The 19084-nt window shown below is 31.2% G+C and overlaps 1 protein-coding gene and 1 pseudogene across 1 annotated transcript; both read left to right on the top strand.

The window, feature by feature from the left end:
* The first annotated feature begins 5433 nt into the window (after window positions 1–5433).
* On the top strand, window positions 5434–7790 carry LOC111292040 (WAT1-related protein At5g40240-like). Its single transcript, XM_022884219.2, has 7 exons — window positions 5434–5761; window positions 5877–5942; window positions 6042–6155; window positions 6562–6808; window positions 6904–7062; window positions 7141–7289; window positions 7397–7790. Exons 1-7 carry the CDS (start codon window positions 5571–5573, stop codon window positions 7545–7547), a joined length of 1077 nt encoding a protein of 358 aa, XP_022739954.1. The 5' UTR covers window positions 5434–5570; the 3' UTR covers window positions 7548–7790.
* A 605-nt stretch (window positions 7791–8395) lies between these two features.
* On the top strand, window positions 8396–17436 carry LOC149516627 (WAT1-related protein At5g40230-like; annotated as a pseudogene).
* Window positions 17437–19084: the final 1648 nt, after the last annotated feature.

The raw sequence follows: 19084 nt of genomic DNA, 5'->3' as shown, positions 1-19084 counted from the left end.
TTATACAAATAGGCATCTTTATGTACAATTATATCTCTAAAAAAGGATTTTTATTTATTTATAAATGGAACTCTTTTAATTTTTAGAAGATACAAGATAATAAAAAAATCACATAGAAATATTATGCATATGAAACAAAAATTAGAAAAAGTCACACATATTTTCTATAGCCAAATCATATAATTTTATTCTTATGTCGGTGAATGTTCAGTGGATTGATTTCATCAATGTAAAACACAATTAATCATTGAGCTTCATTATATCTTTGAGATTTATTGTCATTAACTCTTTTACACACCAATTAATCAAGTGGTGAGGTAAATAAAATTTTTTAAAAAATTATACTGTTACACGTGTTGAAACCTTTTTTCAATTTTTCATATTTCTCTAAACCCCAAATTCTAACAATTTTAAGGTTTTATTTTTCGCAATATGATGAGAAAGGTTGATAGATGGCGGCAATAGTAAACAATGATAGATTTGGTTCCATGATGAAATAAAATTTCAGACTTATTTTATTATAAATTCACATGAATTCTTTTGAGATATCAAAATTTTCATAACAAACAAAGGTATGTTTTCTATTAACAAATTTCATGTTATAAATTAAGTGTACAAGCACTTCAAACCACTCATATCACTGGCCATTTAAATCCTTGAGTATTGTATTGACGTTATTAAAATTCTTATCTAAACCAAACTATGGCTATTATTACACAATGACTTTTAGTCAGTTGAAGCCTAATCTTTAAAAAAAAAAATTAATAAGAGTGAATGGAAAGTGGTCATATCTATTTGCATGTTGGCATATGCTTATTCATCTTTATTTTTCTTTTAATACCTATATTGGTGGATAGATATAAAAATAATATTTGTACTATTTATGCAAAATGCATGATTTAATTTTGAATATTTGTTGTGTTGCATTGATGTTGATATTGAATATGCTTATAATGGCCTCAATTAAATCATTGCCAAGGTGTTTGAAAAAGACAATATGAATGGGATAAATTTTTTTACATATAAAAATATGACAATGAAAATAAAATGTCATTCTTCTATCATACGACTAATACATTATTGGTTAAAAATAATGAAGATTTTTTTTTATGCTAAAGAAGATGGCCTTTTTACAAGCTGTTAAAATGAAATGTATGTATACAAGTTTCCATGACTTTCTATAGTTTCATGGCAAAAATGTGTGATGTTTATGCACCATGTAGCATGTGTGGACTAGATAATGTTGTTGGCTTTTCAAAGAACTAAACCTTGGATTTTGTCACTCAATAAGTTATCTATTGTGAAGTTGCTATGAGTTTTTGCTTCAATAATGTTATCTCATAAATTTGATTGTGAAAAGATTTGAAATTAGAGTTAAGTTGCTATTAGTTTTTGTTTCAATAATGTTATCTCACAAATTTGATTGTGAAAAGATTTGAAATTAGAGTTAAAATATTAACAGACTCTAATTATACATAGGCATATTAGTCCTACGAATAAAGTTTAAATACTATAAATATCCAAAGGTGATTAGCTGTAATGTCCCAATCCCACATCGAAAAGCTTTGAGGATCTACTATGATATATATGTAAAGGCTTAAACCCAAATCTGTGAAGTGCTTTTGTGGGACAAAATCCATGAGACATTTGGGTCAAAGCGGACAATACCTCACAGATTGAGTGTGGGTCTCCACATATGGTATCAAAATAGTCACCAATCAGATGGGGAGCTAAGTGCTACATCGTGGGAGCCATCTCTAGAATCCTGTATGAGTTAAATGCCACATCGTGGGAGCTACCTCTAGAATCACAACATCTGATGTGATCTTATAATCTGTGTGTGCTTTGTGTTGAGCTTGATAGGGACGTCAAGTTTTAGTAGAAAGAGTTTATGACATCTAAATCCCATATTGGGATATTCTATGGATCTGTTATGATATATCATAATGGTGCAACGGAAGCGTGGTAGGCCCTTAACCCATAGGTGCTAGGATCGAAACCTAACTCTTATATCATTTGTAGATATTCGCATCTAACCTGTGAGGTATTGTTCATTTTTACCTGAAAATCTCACGGTTTTGTCCTACAAAAGATTTCTCACAAGTTTAGGTTTAGATCTCTACACATATATCATAGTAGAACTTAGATTATCCCTATTAGGTTTATATCTTTACATATATATCATAGCAAAACCTTAGATTATCTTGATGTATCCTAATTATGTTTAAATCTCTACATATATGTCATAGTAAAACCTCATATTATCCTAATGTAGGATTAGGGAATCACATTAGCATTGTTACTTTATATGATTGACATGGTTTTGTTCATGGTAATAAAAATAAAAAATAATGTCCATGAAAAAAAGTGTTGTTAGGGGTATTTTTGGATCCAGAGGATAAATTAGTCTTTTTTCTCATTAAAGACTGTCAGCAAATAACCAGGGTATTTTTTATCTTTGAACTGACCTGACATGTATAGTGCTACATCAACTCGACTATGTCATTATATTGCCCCACAAACCCCTCACCTTCTACTTATAAATAGAAGCCATCTAGATACTATCAATCCAATCCCACTTTTCCTTACATTCTTATTTTTCTTTCCTTTTGACCTCTATAATTCTAACCTCTAACTTGTGGGTCGAAGTGCAAACGCAGGGAATCCTCCTTACTTTTGCCCTAACTGCTCTTTTCCTTTTCTTGTAATTTTGGAGTTTTGACCCTCAACTCAGAACTCGGCACCAACAAATGTATATATATATATGATATTTTATAGTCACTTAATAAGCATATTGATGGTCTTTTAATATGAGTATATTCTAAAAGGATATGTGAAACACACTTGTGTATTTATGCAATTTGTTGATGAAAAATCATATTATTTGAGTATATATGCATAACAAGTTTCAATCTTAAATTGACTATGATGAAAAACTATAGAAAATAACAAAAACATTGTCTTCTTTCACCAAGGGATTTAAGGCCTCTTTACAATAACTTACTTGATGAAAAAGATAGAATGATATATGGTTCACACATTGGTGGAAATAGCATTAATTTCCTGGGATATCAAGAAATATATAAAATGAACAAATGTGAAACCATCATGACAAGAATAAATATAAAGTGATCACTATGAACTAAAACAATTTATAATAATTGTACAAAAGATATCTATAATAGTTGAATTACTATAGGAAAAACATTCTTTAAAAAATGGATATACATACATGATGGGGGTGTTTGTCTTATAAATCTTCAAAATACAAATTAGTATAAAAGTTTCACCATGTGGTATGGAAAATTAACATAGTTACATTGGAATTTTGGGGATGAAGTTCAAGCCTATTATATAGAATCACCCATGATGGAAACTCGAATAAACGTTTGATATAACACAAGTCTTGAGTTCAATGAGCAAAAATACACCATTTAATTTTATATTTTCATTTTAAGTAAAGTGCTCGATACCTGTAATGATAAGAGAACGATGAGGTTATACTCTTAAAATACCCATAACATAAATATGTTAGATTATAGTTACGAGAACACTCTTAATGGGAGTTACCTATATGAATGAAGTGTGGCCATTTCTTATAAGTTTAAGGGCTTGACTATAATAACACTCATAAAAATAGGATGTAAACACATGGCCAAAATAATGTACATGGATACCGAGTGTTCATTAGTTGTAGAAGTTTTTTGTTTGAGATAAATTTAGTTAACTAAACGGAATAACCAGTTTAAAACATAATCAACTATGCAATTTCAGTTAACTTTAATTTGTTTTTACTAAATGAAAGTTTAAATTGGAAAATACCTTTATTTATGGAAAAATTTTTCAAAATTATCAAAGATTTGTTTTATTTTGAAAATGGTGAAAGATTGTTAAAATATTTTCAAAATAATAAATCACATGAATTGCATGTGAAAGTGAAAGGTTATATCTATTTAAATGACATAATTATTTACTACGAGTTATATCTTATAAAAAGTTATGTCTATACAATTAGGCATCTTTATAGGTAATTATGTCTATATAAAGATACTTCTATTTAATTATAAATAGAACTATTTTGATTTTTGGAAGATACAAGAAAAAAAAATCACTTAAAAATATTCTACATATGAAACAAAAGCCAAAAAAAAGTCCCACAAATCTTTTATAGTCAAATCATATAATTCTATTTTATGCCAGTGAATACTTAATGGATTGATTTCGTCAATACAAAATACAATTAATCATCGAGTTTCTATGAAAACCCACACCCAACCTACGAGGTATTATCTACTTTAATCTGAAGGTCTCACGGTTTTGTCTTACAAAAGATGCTTCACAGATTTTTGGGTATTGATTTCATTAATACAATACGCAACTAATCATTGGCCTTCTGTGGAGATCAGCACTTAACCTGTCAAGTATTATTTGCTTTGATCTGAAAGTCTCATAGTTTTATCCTACAAAAGGTGCATCATAGATTTTTTTGTTTAAGTCTCTACATATACATCATAACATATCCCCAAAACATCTTGATATGGGATTGGGGCATTACAAACTTCTCTCGTTAAAGCTTGATGTCCCCGTCAAATCCAACACAAAGCACACAAGCACACATAGATCATAAGATCACACTAGACGTTGAGATTCTAGAGGTAACTTCCACCGTATAGCACTTAGCTCCCGCAGGCATAATACTTAGCTCTTGTTCAACTGGTGACCATTCTGATATCATTTGTGAAGACATACACCCAACATGTAAAGTATTATCTACTTTGACCTAAAGGTCTCATAGTTTTATCCCATAAAATACACCTCACAAATTTTTAAATTTAAATCTCTACATATATATCATAGCAGATTCTCAAAACATCATGATGTGAGATTAGGACATTACAATTTTATTATATCTTCAAAATTTATCGTTAATAACTTTTTTACGTACAAATTAATTAAGTGGTAGAAACGAATAAAATATTTTAAAATATAACTTTAAAGGCCTTAAAGTATTTCCTCAATTTCTCATATTTTTTTAAACCCCAATTTCTTAGAGTTGGTTATATCAAAGTTGAAAATATTATACTCGAGAGATTAATAGAATTGAACTTCCTGGATTGAGCATGGAAGTAGGCCTGTCAAACTCACTCACCAACTCCGAGGCATTGTCAAGAATATGAACTTTATAATAGCATCTAGCCAAACTATTAAAATACATTTGCCCAATGTGAAAAGCAAGAAAATGATATTAGAAATAGGTATTGTTGTAAATTTCAAGCCATTGTTGATTGCCATTGCAGATTTTGATTAGAATAATATTCCTTGGTGATGCATCAAGGGAATATTCATTCGGCCAAGAAAGTCCAACTGTATAGAATATTCCCAAATGTAAAAACAAGAGCATGACATAGGAAATATATAGGATAACCCAAACCTCTACATTGATCAACATAAGAAAAGGCAAAAATATGTTCTTATCCAAAATTTTACTGCACTAATTAAGTAGATGAAGACATGTTAGATATATTGTAGGCCAGATAAAGAGAGGATTGGATCTGCAGGAGGATCGGGAGATGGCAAGAAGTTATTGCTACAAAGATATTTTGCCATTCATAGCCATGGTTTCAGTAGAATGTGGGAACGTAGGAGTCAACATCTTGTTTAAAGCTGCAACTTCCAAGGGGATGAGCTACTACATCTTCATCACCTATTCATATGCTATTGCCAGCCTTGTTCTCCTTCCTTTATCCTTCATTTTTTACAGGTCTTTTAGCTTTCTTTATTATGATCACAATCTTCTAGTTTTGATAATCATGCTTCCTCCAATTCCATCTAAAATCTGCAGTAACCGTGTCTTCGTTTACTTTTGATGTATGCAGTAGAACAGTGCTTCCCCCATTGAAGTTCCATCTTGTCTCCAGGATTTGCCTTCTTGGCCTTATTGGGTATTGAAGTACTGATGTGTTCAGTTTTTTTGGTGATTGAAAAAGATTGGAAGATAATTATAACAAAAAACCAAGATTGATTTTTTCTTTTGGAGACAGGTTTTCAGGTCAAATATGTTCATATAAAGGTATAGAATATAGTTCCCCAACTCTTGCTTCAGCCGTCGGCAACCTCTCACCAGCTTTTATCTTCATACTTGCTGTCCTTTTCAGGTTAAATTTCTTCCTTCTTTGATCTCTTAATTGTTGATTTTTCCATGTTTGTACAGTTTTATCTAGCAGAATAATGTTCCTTTACTCCTATATAAACTTCAACTTCATACAACCTTGCAATGGAAATTATCAACTAAATTGTTCCTATTGATTCATCAAGCCACAGATGAAATTCACCATGGGAAGAAAAGGAGATTCATAAAGAAGAATATCAGAATTAAGTATGGATAAAAATAACAAAAGAAATGATCAAGTGGGAAATAATAAAAAAGCCAATTATTGCATGTCAATTTCAAACAAAAATTTTATAATTTTCTTTCAAATGATCTACATGGTTCACATGTATATTAATGTCCTAAATCTTGTTATTTTCCCTTTCTTTTGGATACCATAATAATTACCAAAGGATGGAAAAAGTAGCATTGAGAAGCTCAACTTCTCAAGCCAAAATCATGGGCACCATAGCTTCAATATCAGGTGCACTAGTTGTAGTTCTGTACAAAGGCCCCAAAGTTTTATCTTCCTCCCCCTGGACATTATCATCTGTTTTACATCAATGGCCTTTGGAGTCATCATCAGAATCAAATTGGGTTATTGGTGGGATCTTACTTGCTGTTGCCTATCTTCTTTTTTCATTCTTGTACATTATTCAGGTAAAAGGGATATTTTGAGAACCCTGTATCTTCCTCTTGAACTATAAAACTCACAAATTTAACTGAATTTGAAGTGTATATTTTACATTTTACAGACCCAAGTTATGGAGATATACCCGCACGAGCTGACTGCAGCCTTCTTTTACAACTTATGTGCTACCATTATAGCTATACCAGTATCCTTAATAGCAGAACCAAACTTGAGTTCTTGGAGATTAACACCTACTGTAGCAGTAGCTGCAGTCCTATACTCGGTAAGAATTTACTGATCATGTACAATTGGAAAGCAGGCAATACGCAATATCTGAATACAATAATCGATGTCGGTTTAGGGAGTATATTCATCCATCAGCTCTTCTGTGCGCATATGGGGTCTTCACCTGAAGGGGCCTGTCTATGTTGTAATTTTCAAGCCTCTGTCAGTTGCCATAGCTGCTTTTATGAGTGCCATATTTCTTGGTGATGCTCTGCATCTTGGAAGGTACTGAGATCTCTCTTCATATTGTTCCTATTAACAATCATCATAATCATTTCACACTTGCAGCAAATGTCAACTTTGGTTAGTCTGATTCAATCTGAATTTTGCAGTGTCATTGGAGCAGTTATCATAACCATGGGGTTTTATGCTGTAATATGGGGAAAAACAAAAGAACAAAGGATTGATGGCTTAAGTCGTTTGGGGCACTTGTCCAATGACAAGACCCCTTTGTTGCAAAGTCATAAAGAAGAAGATATATAGGCACAAACATTATCTACAAAAATAGTAGCGGTTCATTGTGTCCTCAATTATCAATTAATTTGTTCCATGCAATGGCAGTATAGATTAAAAACAGTATAGCATCTACAATTTATTTTGTTTTCGGTTGAAAGATCAAACTTAGAGTACTTCAAGCGACAGAGATGATCACCTTTTTACCATGCAATCAAGATTTTCGGGCCTTAACAATGGCTGAGAATAAAATGCTTAAAAAGTTTTTCATAATTTGGATTATATCAGAGACAATGCATTATCTGTGTTTGTTTGCTATCAATTGAAATTATCAAGTGTACACTGTAGCGTACTTAAGAGTAACAGATGATGAGATGATCACCATTTTACCAGTTAATCCAAATTTCTTGGTTTAGCAATGTGCTTATTGTGATAAAAGATCGAACTGCATGGACAAAGGTGGAATTATGGATTATTTTAGTGAGAATAAAGCATTAAAAACCTCATCTATCTAAGCAAAAGAACCTGCAAAGGAAGATGATGTATGGCATCATATAATGATGGATTGTCTTCTTGTTTGAAGCCTGCAAAGTTTAGTTCTGTTAGTTTTGTTAATCAGTGCTTGTCTTTTCACCTTTATATTCTCCATTAAAATTTCTACAAACCAAGACTTCTATCCAATCTGATCCAGCAAGAACTTTAGAATTCCTTGTTACCTTCAGGTTTTTTTGGCCAAATGTTGCCTGATTCATGCACAAATGAAAAAAAAAAAAATGTAACTAGCTTGACAATGGATAAAAACCACAAAGATGGACTCCTCCCTCGATTGGGAATTTCATTCAATATATCAACAATACAACTTTAGTCCGAAAATAGGTTTTAATGGTCCTCTTTCTTCTGTGTAGTTACGTCAGTAGAGAACAAATGTTCTGTTTAAAGTACAATTAATTGTTAGAGTGGTTCTGTTTTTCCTTTTTTGTTTGCTTCAAAATGACAGTTGATAAAATGAGGTAAAGAATACTGCAAATGAAATTACCTGACCAACTCAACTTGGCAATTTAGTAAGCTAAAAGTAAAGTAATTTGGTTTAAAGTGGGAGATTAACTGGGAGAGAAGTTAATCAGGGAAGGAAGAAACTGATCAAGGGGAGAGGTAAGAAGGAGCAGATGGCATGGAGGCATGCCAGAAGGAGGTCCTGCCATTCACAGCAATGGTTGCAGTGGAGTGCACTGGTGTAGGCTTAAACATTCTATTCAAAGCAGCCACTATGAAAGGGATGAGCTACCGTGTCTTCATCACCTACTCTAATGTTATTGTCACCCTTGTTCTCCTCCCTTCTCCCTTCATCTTTACCCGGTCTTTCGATCCTTCAGTCATTTAGAAAACATTCATAATTTGATAAACTCAAACAATTTCCATTACAAAAGAACGAGCTAACATCTTTTTCTGTCTGATAAATGCAGCACAGAAGTTCTTCCCTTATTTAAGTTCCCTCTTATCTCCAGAGTTTTCCTTCTCGGGCTTATTGGGTATATAATATTGAGGGCATTCTAAAGCTGTAAAAAGATTACAAGACAGTAAAACTTGATGACTTGAAGAGTAAAAAACAACATTAGTTATAGGGTTGTAAAATACAAATATATACAAATATGTAAATGGGTTTAAGACTCACAAGATATATCCAAAAACGAAACATATCTTATAAGTTAACTAAACAAAATATATCTTTTAACAGCCTCTCAAACTGAAAATGGTTCTAAATGAAACATTTGGAGTTTGGAAACTAAATAAAAAAAATGTGAACTTGACAGAGGCTTTGTAAAAAGATCCATCACTTGTGATTCATAAGAAATATGTAGTAGCATAATGGTGCCTTTGTGTATCTCTTGTCTAATAAAATGACAATCTATTTCAATATGTTTCATCCGATCATGAAAAATATTATTGTAAGCAATTTGAATTGCACTCTTACTATCCCAAAAGAGTGGAATAGGAGTAAGTGTGTCAACACCTAAATCCATAAGTAACCGACTCAACCACATAATTTCTGTTGTAGTGTTTGATAAAGCTCTATACTCTACTTCAATACTAAACGCACCACAACTATCTACTTTTTGCTTTTCCAAGATATCAAAGAATCACCCAGAAAAACACAATAATCAGTTGTAGAACTGTAATGCCCCCAATCTTGCATTGGAAGAATGTGTAGATAAGGAATGATATATGTAGAGGCTAAAACCTAAAACTTGTAAGGCACCTTTTGTGGGACAAAACCATGAGACCTTCAAGTCAAAGTAAATAATATCTCACAGGTTAGATCCGGGTCTCCACAAATGGTATCAAAGCAGTCACTAGTTGACAGGAACTAAGTGTTACATCATGAGAGTCACTAAATGCTACACCGTGGGGAGCCATTTCTAGAATCCTAACGTCTAATGTGATCTTGGTCTTGTGGTTGAACTCGGTTTGACAAGGATGTCAAGCTTTAAAGGTAAGGAGATTGTAACACCCACAATCCCACATTGGAAGAATGTGTAGATAAGGAATTATATATATGTAAAGGCTTAAACCTAAAACCTGTGAAGCGCCTTTTGTGAGACAAAATCATGAGACCTTCGAATCAAAGCAGACAATACCTCACAAATTGAATGAGGGTCTCCATAAGAACATTGATAATTAACATCACTAACCCAATCAGAATAAAAAAAAAAGCATGAAGTTCAAGTTTAGAAGTTGATGAGAACAGCAAACTTTTATGTAATGTTCGTAGCAAATATCTCAATATCAGGTCTTGTAACTATCAAATATATAAGACTACCAACAAACTATCAATACAAAGTAGCATCATTGAAAAGTTCTCCATCAGTAGCTTTTATTTTGACATTAGTTTCAAGAGAAGTGTCAATAGTTTTATTATCAGATAAACCAACTTTAGAAATAAGTTCAAAAGCATATTTCACTTAAGATAAGACATATCCATGAGAGGAACAATCAACTTCAATTCTCAAAAAAATTGTAATGGACTAAGATCTTTCATCTCAAAGGTTTAGCTAAGATAATTTTTTATATTATAAATACCAAGGTTATCATCTCTAGTTATCACCATATTATCAACATAGAGAAGCAAAAATACAGTACCTCTTTCAAATCAATGAATAAACAATGCTAATCATAAAGACTTTGCACAAATTCAAAGTCAAGTATAGTAGTGTTGAATTTCTCAAACTAAGCACACGATGCTTATTTAAGACCATATAAAGCTCGTCGAAGTTTGCACATTTTATTAGTTTGGCAAGACAATTCAGAAGAAGGTTTCATATAAACTTTTTTATGAAGATCTTCATTCAAGAAAGCATTTTTTATATCCATTTACGATAAAGCCCATCCTCAAATAAAAGCAATAACTATAAGAGTTTGAACAGAAGTCATTCGAGCTACAAAAGCAAAGGTTTCTTCATAGTCAATACGATACTTCTGTGTAAATTCTTTCACAACCAACCTGACTTTATATCTCTCGATAGACCCATCTAACTTAGTCTTTACCTTGTACACCCACTTACATTCCACTACAGATTTTCCAAAATGTAAATCAGCAATATCTCAAGTATGAGTTTTCTCTAAAGCATCTAATTTTTCTTTCACAGCTATTTGCTAAAGAAGATTAAAACTTACTTCACGATAAGATTTAGGTTTATAAATAGAAAGAATAACAGATAAGAAACAATAAAAATCATGATAATGTTTTGAAAGAATTCTTTTACGTGCTGAATGTCTAAGTTCTGGGACAAGCAACTCTGACGAATTGGACAATGGTGGTGAATGATTGCTTATGGCAGAGTAAGTGATAGGACAAGCTTTATTTGGATGAATCTGCTGAGGAGTTGGAGAACTTTATGACATATGAGAAGATTGATTAAAGTCATTTAAATCAACAAAAGATCAAAAAAGACAAAAGACTCATCAGGATCATTGGTAGATTTTTGAAAACGAGGCAATGATACATCAAAATATTTTTCAAAAAAGTAACATGCCAAGAAACACAAAATTTTTGTGCAATAAAATCATAGAAACAATATCCTTTTTGTCCAATACCATACTTTAAAAACACACAAATGGTAATTTTTGAGATAATTTATCACACTGAACTTTAGGAAGCAAAACAAAACAAGTAGAACAAAAAATATGAAGCTTAGAATAATTAGGAGTAGTATTATATAAGCGTTCAAAAGTGAAAATTTCACTAATGGCAAAAGAAGGAATACGATTAATAATGTAATCTAAAATAAGTCCAGCTTCCCCCTAAATTTCTTAGGAACCAATAAAGATAACAACAAAGCTCTAGTGGTTTCTATGATATGACAATGTTTTCTTTCAGTAACATCATTCTGCTGTGATGTATATGGAGACCCGTACCCAACCTATGAGGCATTATTTACTTTGACTCAAAATTTTCACAATTTTATCCCACAAAAAATACTTCATAAGTTTGAGATTAAGTCTAAACTTATATATCATAACAAATCCATAGAATCTCTTTATATGGGATTAAGGTATCATAAATTTCTCTTGTTAAAGCTTGACATCCCCGTTAAGCCTAACACAAAATACACAGATCTATTGAATCACATACCAAATGTTGGGTAAGCCTAATACAAAGTACACATATATCACAGAATCACACTAGACTTTGGGATTTTAGAGATGACTTCTACCGTGTAGCATTTAGCTCTCACAAGATTTTAGAGGTGGCTCTCACAATGTAACACCTAGCTTTCGTCTGACTGATAATCGTTCTAATACTATTTGTAGAAACCTGCACTAACCTGTGAGGTATTATCCGTTTGAACCCGAAGATCTCATGATTTTATCCCACAAAAGACATCTCACAAGTTTAGGATTAAGTCTTAACTTATATATTATAGCAAATCCACAGAATCTCTCGATATGAGATTAGGATATCACAGTGTATTAGTACAAGATGACTCAAGAAGAGTACTTTGAGAAGTAAAAAACTCTTTTAAATTACTTGATTGATATTTCCTAGCAGAATTAGCACGAAAACATTTAATTGTTTTAAAAAATTATGTTTTGATCATGACAAAAAAATCTTGATAAATTTTAAGTAAATCTGAACGATGCCAAAATGAGTAAATCCAAGTATACCTCGAATAATCATCAATAAAAAAAACATAATAACAATAACCCCCATAGTAGGTAAATGAGATGGCCCTACACATCAAAATGAACGATATTAAAAGAAGATAAAGAAACTGATTCACTTTTATTGAAAGGTAAAGCAGATTGTTTTGCTAGTTTGCAACTGATATAATTATTGGACATTTATGACTTAACATAACCTAACTTGCCACTAGATACCGAATATTGAAGTCTTGAACAAGAAACATGTCCTAACCTATGATGCCAGAGAGAAAATGATGAAAATTTTGAACACCAAAAAGTAATAAGGATTTCGCACAAAAAGATGATAAAATTGACTAAAATGATGATGTGACACATTTAAGTTTTCCAAAACAAATAATCTTCCAATTTTACTACCTGTCCCAACCACTTTTCCTGTCAAGCAATCCTTCACCACATAACTATGAGAGCGAAAAATAATATCAAAACCTTGATCACATAATTGATCAACAAATAGCAAATTCATGGAAAGTGTGGAACCAAAAAACATTATCAAAAGAAACATTTTGAGAATAGGAGATAGCCAATATGAGTAACACGCATATTTGAACCTTTAGTAATATGAATAGAAGGTGAATAAGTAATAAGACTTAAAAAGTCAAAGATAGAATTATCAAAAGTTATATGATTAAAAGCTCTAAAATCAATTATCCAATCCTTAGAATTAGTATTGGAATAGTTGACAATACATATGTAAAAGAATTATTACTCATAAAGATATTACTTATACTAGAAATAACCCGTCAAATAACCTATTAAGTTTGATTTGTAGTGGAATAAGAATTAATATTAAAAGTTTTTGTAGATGACGTCACAGCAACAACTCGCCTCATTTTACATAAGCCAAATTTCTTTTTCAATTTTGGGCAATTATGCTTTGAATGTCCTAAATCATGATACTATAAACATTCAATTTTAGAAAAATTCCTTCATTGAGATGAGCCAAATGAATTGAAGATAAAAATTTTCGAACATGCAACAACTACTAAAATAATAACATCCCCTCCTCTAGATTGATTGAGGATGCCTCTCCTAGTTTTTTCAGCCATCAATTTTGACAAAACAGCTTCAACAGAAAGAGAAAGGATACGATGTAGAATAGAAGCACAAATGCACTCAAAATCATCTTGAAGTGCCATTATGAATTATGCAAGATGACTTTCTTCTATGTATCGGTAATATAATTCTGCATCTACAATCTATTTAGGCTCCATAAAAGCTAATTAATCCTAAATAATTGACATTTCAGAATGAAAATCAAAACTCGATTGTCCTTTTCTCTGTTTCAAAGTAGTAAAATCCATCTCAAGTTTATATCTTTGAGCAAAATCAATTTGAACATAATGTTTTTCAAAAAAATCTCAAACCTCCTTAATAGTGTCAAATTTCTCAAGTTGCATACTAATTGAAGGAGCAACAGTATTAGCAATCCAAGTAATAATTTTGCTATTATTAATCTCCCATTATTAATATTTAGATACAAAATTTTTCAATTCATCAAGAGCTCTCAGATATTTTTTATCACCTGTAACATATGTCCAAAATCTTTTTCCTTTTAAAAACTTTTACATCAAATAAGATCAATGAGTGTAGTTTGTTCCATCTAATTTCATTATAATAGGCTATGATGATTCCAAGAGAGCTATGAGAGAAAAACAATTCAAAGCCAATACACTAATCAACCCATAATAAGCCAATAAATTGATTAACTTGTAAAGAGTGAAACAGACAAGCTAATTACATAGGTGAACAATCTAGAACAAAAAAAATATTTAGTCAAACATGTAGCCAATGAATAAAAGTAAGGAAAGACAAAAGCAATTCCAATTTCACCAAACCCAAGCTAAAGTCAATGGCACAAAAATCAATTACACTCAATTTCACAAAATGATAAAATAAAAAAATATATAAATGCAACAGCTGCTTATTAAGAGGAAAAAAAAGGTCAATCAATAGCAAATCAAAGTGACCTAAAACAAAAAAAAAAAAAAAGTAGCAGTTATTGAAAGTTCTGATACCATAATGACTTGAAGAGTGAAAAATAATATTATTTCTAGAGTTGTAAAATACAAATATATATAAATGTATAAAGTAATTTAAAGTGCACGAGATATAATCAAAAATAAAATTTAATCTTATAAGTTAACTAAACTTAATATACATTTTAACAAAATTAAAGATTGTTTGCAACAAGTTCTTGGCTCAAATATGTGGATATAAAGGTATATAGAATATACCTCACCAACACTTGCTTTGGCTATCAGCAGCCTCACCCCAGCGTTTACTTTATCCTTGCCATCATTTGCAGGTTTCTTTCTTCTTCCACTTATTGTTAATTGCTTCACTGTTTTCATGGGGAAATTATTATAATCCATATTCCATTGTTTAAACTATTCATGACTTGTTTGCTTATGAGTTAGACTCACTTAATCTAAGAACTTATGCAATTCCTTCAGCTGATTCTTCAAGTAATGAGTGCATGGTGACTGATGAGTGCTCCAGCATTGGGGAAAAATAAAAGATTATCAAAATAAAGTACAGATAAATAAACATAAAAAAATAATCAAATGGGGAATAAGAAAATCAGAGTGCAAGTCAACATCATGCTCTAATATTATTAGTTTTGTTCTATAATTATATACATATTTTATTTTGCCTACTGGAATCAATTGGCATATAAAAACAAAGTAAATCAAATTATTTAGGGTCCCTTTGGTTGCGTTACATCGTGGAAGTCCAGTCATAAAACGCAGCTATGGTGTGCAGTGAGAGTTATCCCACAACGCATCCATTGGTGGTGCTGCATTCAAGCCAGAGGGGGCCATGGCCCCAACATTTTTGAAATATTGTATTTGGATATAATTTTAATTTACAAGATTTCTCAACTATAAAGATGGCCGCCTCAAAATAAATTTTTGTGATTAAAAAAGCTTAAATTTTAAGAAAAAAAAAATTCAAGTCTCAAATCCTAATCAATTTGTAAAATGGATTAATATATAATAGTTTAATCCTCTTTTAAAAACTAAAAAATAAATAACTTTATTATTTTATATAATGAAATAAATTATTCAACTTTAATTTTCTTTAAATTATTTTATATATGTTATTGGTTTAAATTTTTGCATTAGATAATGTTAAAATACCTACTTAAACATGTATTTGATTATTGCAGTCTTATAAAAATATTATAACTTCACTTTATTGTTGTCTCTTTTTTCTTAAATAAATATTGTTGTACAAAATATTACTTAAAATTTAAAATAAATAAGCAATTAATAAAGTTCAAGTTTTGTTTATTATTTTAGATTAACTTGTGAAGAAAGATTAAATTAGGGTTTTTTTTTTTATGTTGATTGATCTTTTGCGCCTCTTTTGATTTTTACTACACCATTTAAAAAATATTTTTTAGTGATAAAAATTGTTAAAACAAAACTTTATAACAAATTTGAGAAGAGTTTCTTGAAGATAATCTTGTACTATAATTAAAAAAAATTAATGAAACTTTCGACTCAAATGATTTTTTCATGAAATATCATCACGCATAATTTTAAATAAAAGAATTTAACTTTGCTTCATTTTTAGTAGTTATAAAATTTTTTAATCTAAGTTGTAACTAGTTTTGCTGTAAATCCATTGCCATAATCATTGAGATAATTTCCCAGTCCTTTTTTCACTTATTTGGGTGATGGAAAATCTAGAATTGAGAAGCTCAAGCACTCAAGCTAAAATCATTGGCACCATAGCATCAATATCAGGTGCATTAGTGATTGTTTTGTACAAGGGCCCCAAAGTGTTTTCCTCTCCCACTTTGACACTATCATCTGTTTCACACTGGCCTCCTGGTGTGGAGGGTTCCTCAGAATCAAATTGGGCCGTTGGTGGCCTCCAAGTTGCTGTTCAGTGTCTGCTGTCTCCCATCTGGTACATTATTTAGCTAACCAATGCTATGCAAAATTTTCAATTTGATTATGAGCCATTTTAAAACACTAAACTTGAATCGATTGGCCATCTGCAGACAGAAGTTACGAACATGTACCTGGCAGAGCTGATCGTAGTCTTGCTTTACAACTTATGTGGAACCATTATCTCTGCACCTGTATGCTTATTAGCAGAATTCAACTTGAGTTCTTGGAGACTAAGTTCTAACATAGCAATAGTTGCAGTTGTATACTCCGTAAGAATTTAATATCCAATGAAAAAAAAATCAATTGAAAGCAGGCAATTGGCAGCGTCTAAATGAGATTTCAATACTGTTTTATAGGGATTTACTGGGACATCCCTTACCACTCTTGTGCACACATGGGGCCTCCACATTAAGGGTCTTGTGTATGTAGCACTTTTCAAGCCATTGTCCATCGCCATTGCAGCTGTTCCGAGCACCATATTCCTTGGGGATGCTCTCCATCTTGGGAGGTACTAAAGTTCTCTCCTTATCTCAGTAGAACAATTTAAGTAGTCATTCATTTTATGATAAGTTGAGACTAAACTGAACTTAAATTTTGCAGTGCCATTGGATCAGTGATATTATCTGTCGGGTTTTATGGTGTTATATGGGGAAAAGCAAAAGAAAAAATGGGTGATGACTGCAACTCCGAGTCCCCATTGTTGCCACGTCAAAAAATCGAAGATGTGTAGTACAAAGCTATACTCATCAACAAGTTAAATGTTAATGCTCTTTACCCAGACATTAATCCATTCAAAGCAAGTCTAAGCTCATGAGTAATCCAAGTTGTTTCCCAATAAAGCTGAAGAACTGAAGCAGTGTCTGGATTATGAGTCAAAAAAATAAGTCATTCCTTGATACTGCAACTCATTGTTATTTCAGAGCAAGCAGAACGAAGAATTTGCCTTCAAACTTAAATCCTCCAAATGCAATTGCATGTCATTTCTAGATTATCAAATAATTTGTGACATTTAATATTCCAACAATGACAACATGGGTCAGATTGCTTGATCATTGCAACCTCGTATGTTTCAAGGACAAGGGTGAGGCTAGCAAGTAACCTGGTCGGCCATTGGACTGTTGGACTTGTAATTTTGGGTTCGGGCATTGAAGTCTTTGCAAAAGAACATCAGCTTCAACTCATATTGTCCAACTTCTCCACCCACCAGAGGCCCGTAGCTGACTGGGCTCACAGGGGTTTGGATGATCTTTCAGAGTTGACTTGGATTAGGCTGTTTTGCTTGGCTGTGGTTTGGGCAATGGCTTGGTAACACTTGGGTTCCTTGAGCCTTTGTAATTTTTTAGCCCATTGATATGTTGAAAAATTCTACAAATAAATTCCACATCTTTACGATGTCCTCAAGATGAGTAAAGAATCAAATGTGTTGAATTTTTTTTTTTTCCAAATTTTCATGTCATCTATTTGACTAATTCTTTTATTAAAAAATGTATAATAACACAAAATATTAACAAAGCAATTTTTTTTTTGGTATAAAGATAAAGTATTATACAAAAAAAAAATTACAAATGTTAAAATTTAAAATTTTAATCTTTAAATGTCATTGAATAATAATATTAATCTAATTTGGTTAAGAAAATTATTTTAAGCGTCCCAAGGAATGAAGTGAAGTCTTTTAAAAAAAAAAAAAGAAAAAGAAGTGTGGATTCATGAAATGTCTTATTCAAAGGGAGTGTGTGGAAAGCACGTTCCTCTCTTAAAAATAGCAGCCGGTGGAAATGGAGATTCGAAAACCGATTCCCCTTTAAATGATGTCGTCCCGACTACCTTTTGCTTTGGCTTTTGGCTCCCGCCAGCAGGCTGCCCCCGTTGAATTGCCCATTTTCTTTATCTAAAACTTATAAGCGATGAGATTTATTTTAATAAAATTAAAAATAATAATAATAATAATTATTATAATTATGATTAAAAAATTAATAAAAATTTATGTTAAATTAATCTTGTTAGAATTAATATTTAAATTCAACTAATAATAATTAAAATTTAATTATACTTCCTTAAAAGTATAATTGTATCCAAACGTCCACATAATCTATATTATAAATTATTATATCCACGGTGGTTTCAGTTAGAGGTCATGATAATAAAAAAAAATTATAAATTATAAATTTTATATTTAAAAGTTATTTTTAAAAATAATTATATAAATGAATTAAACTATATTTTAAATTTAATGTTTTTATTTTTAAATGTCAATATATCTCTAACAAAGACTAATCTTTGGACATTATAATATAAATATTTATAATAAATTATGGTAAGTCCAATGATGAAAAATGATATCCTAAATTATTTGATGAAAGAAAAGAAACATTCACACCATAAACCCCATTTATTATTCTTATAACACCAATAACAATAACAACATCAATTTTTTTTTGTAAAAAAAAAAAATTAAGAGTAAAC

The sequence above is a fragment of the Durio zibethinus genome, chromosome 10 (genome assembly GCF_047325235.1).
Source record: "Durio zibethinus cultivar Kanyao isolate XHJ-2024 chromosome 10, ASM4732523v1, whole genome shotgun sequence".
NCBI classification, from domain to species: Eukaryota; Viridiplantae; Streptophyta; class Magnoliopsida; order Malvales; family Malvaceae; genus Durio; species Durio zibethinus.
Note: the sequence above shows the minus strand (reverse complement) of the source record. Positions and strands in the feature narration are given on the sequence as shown.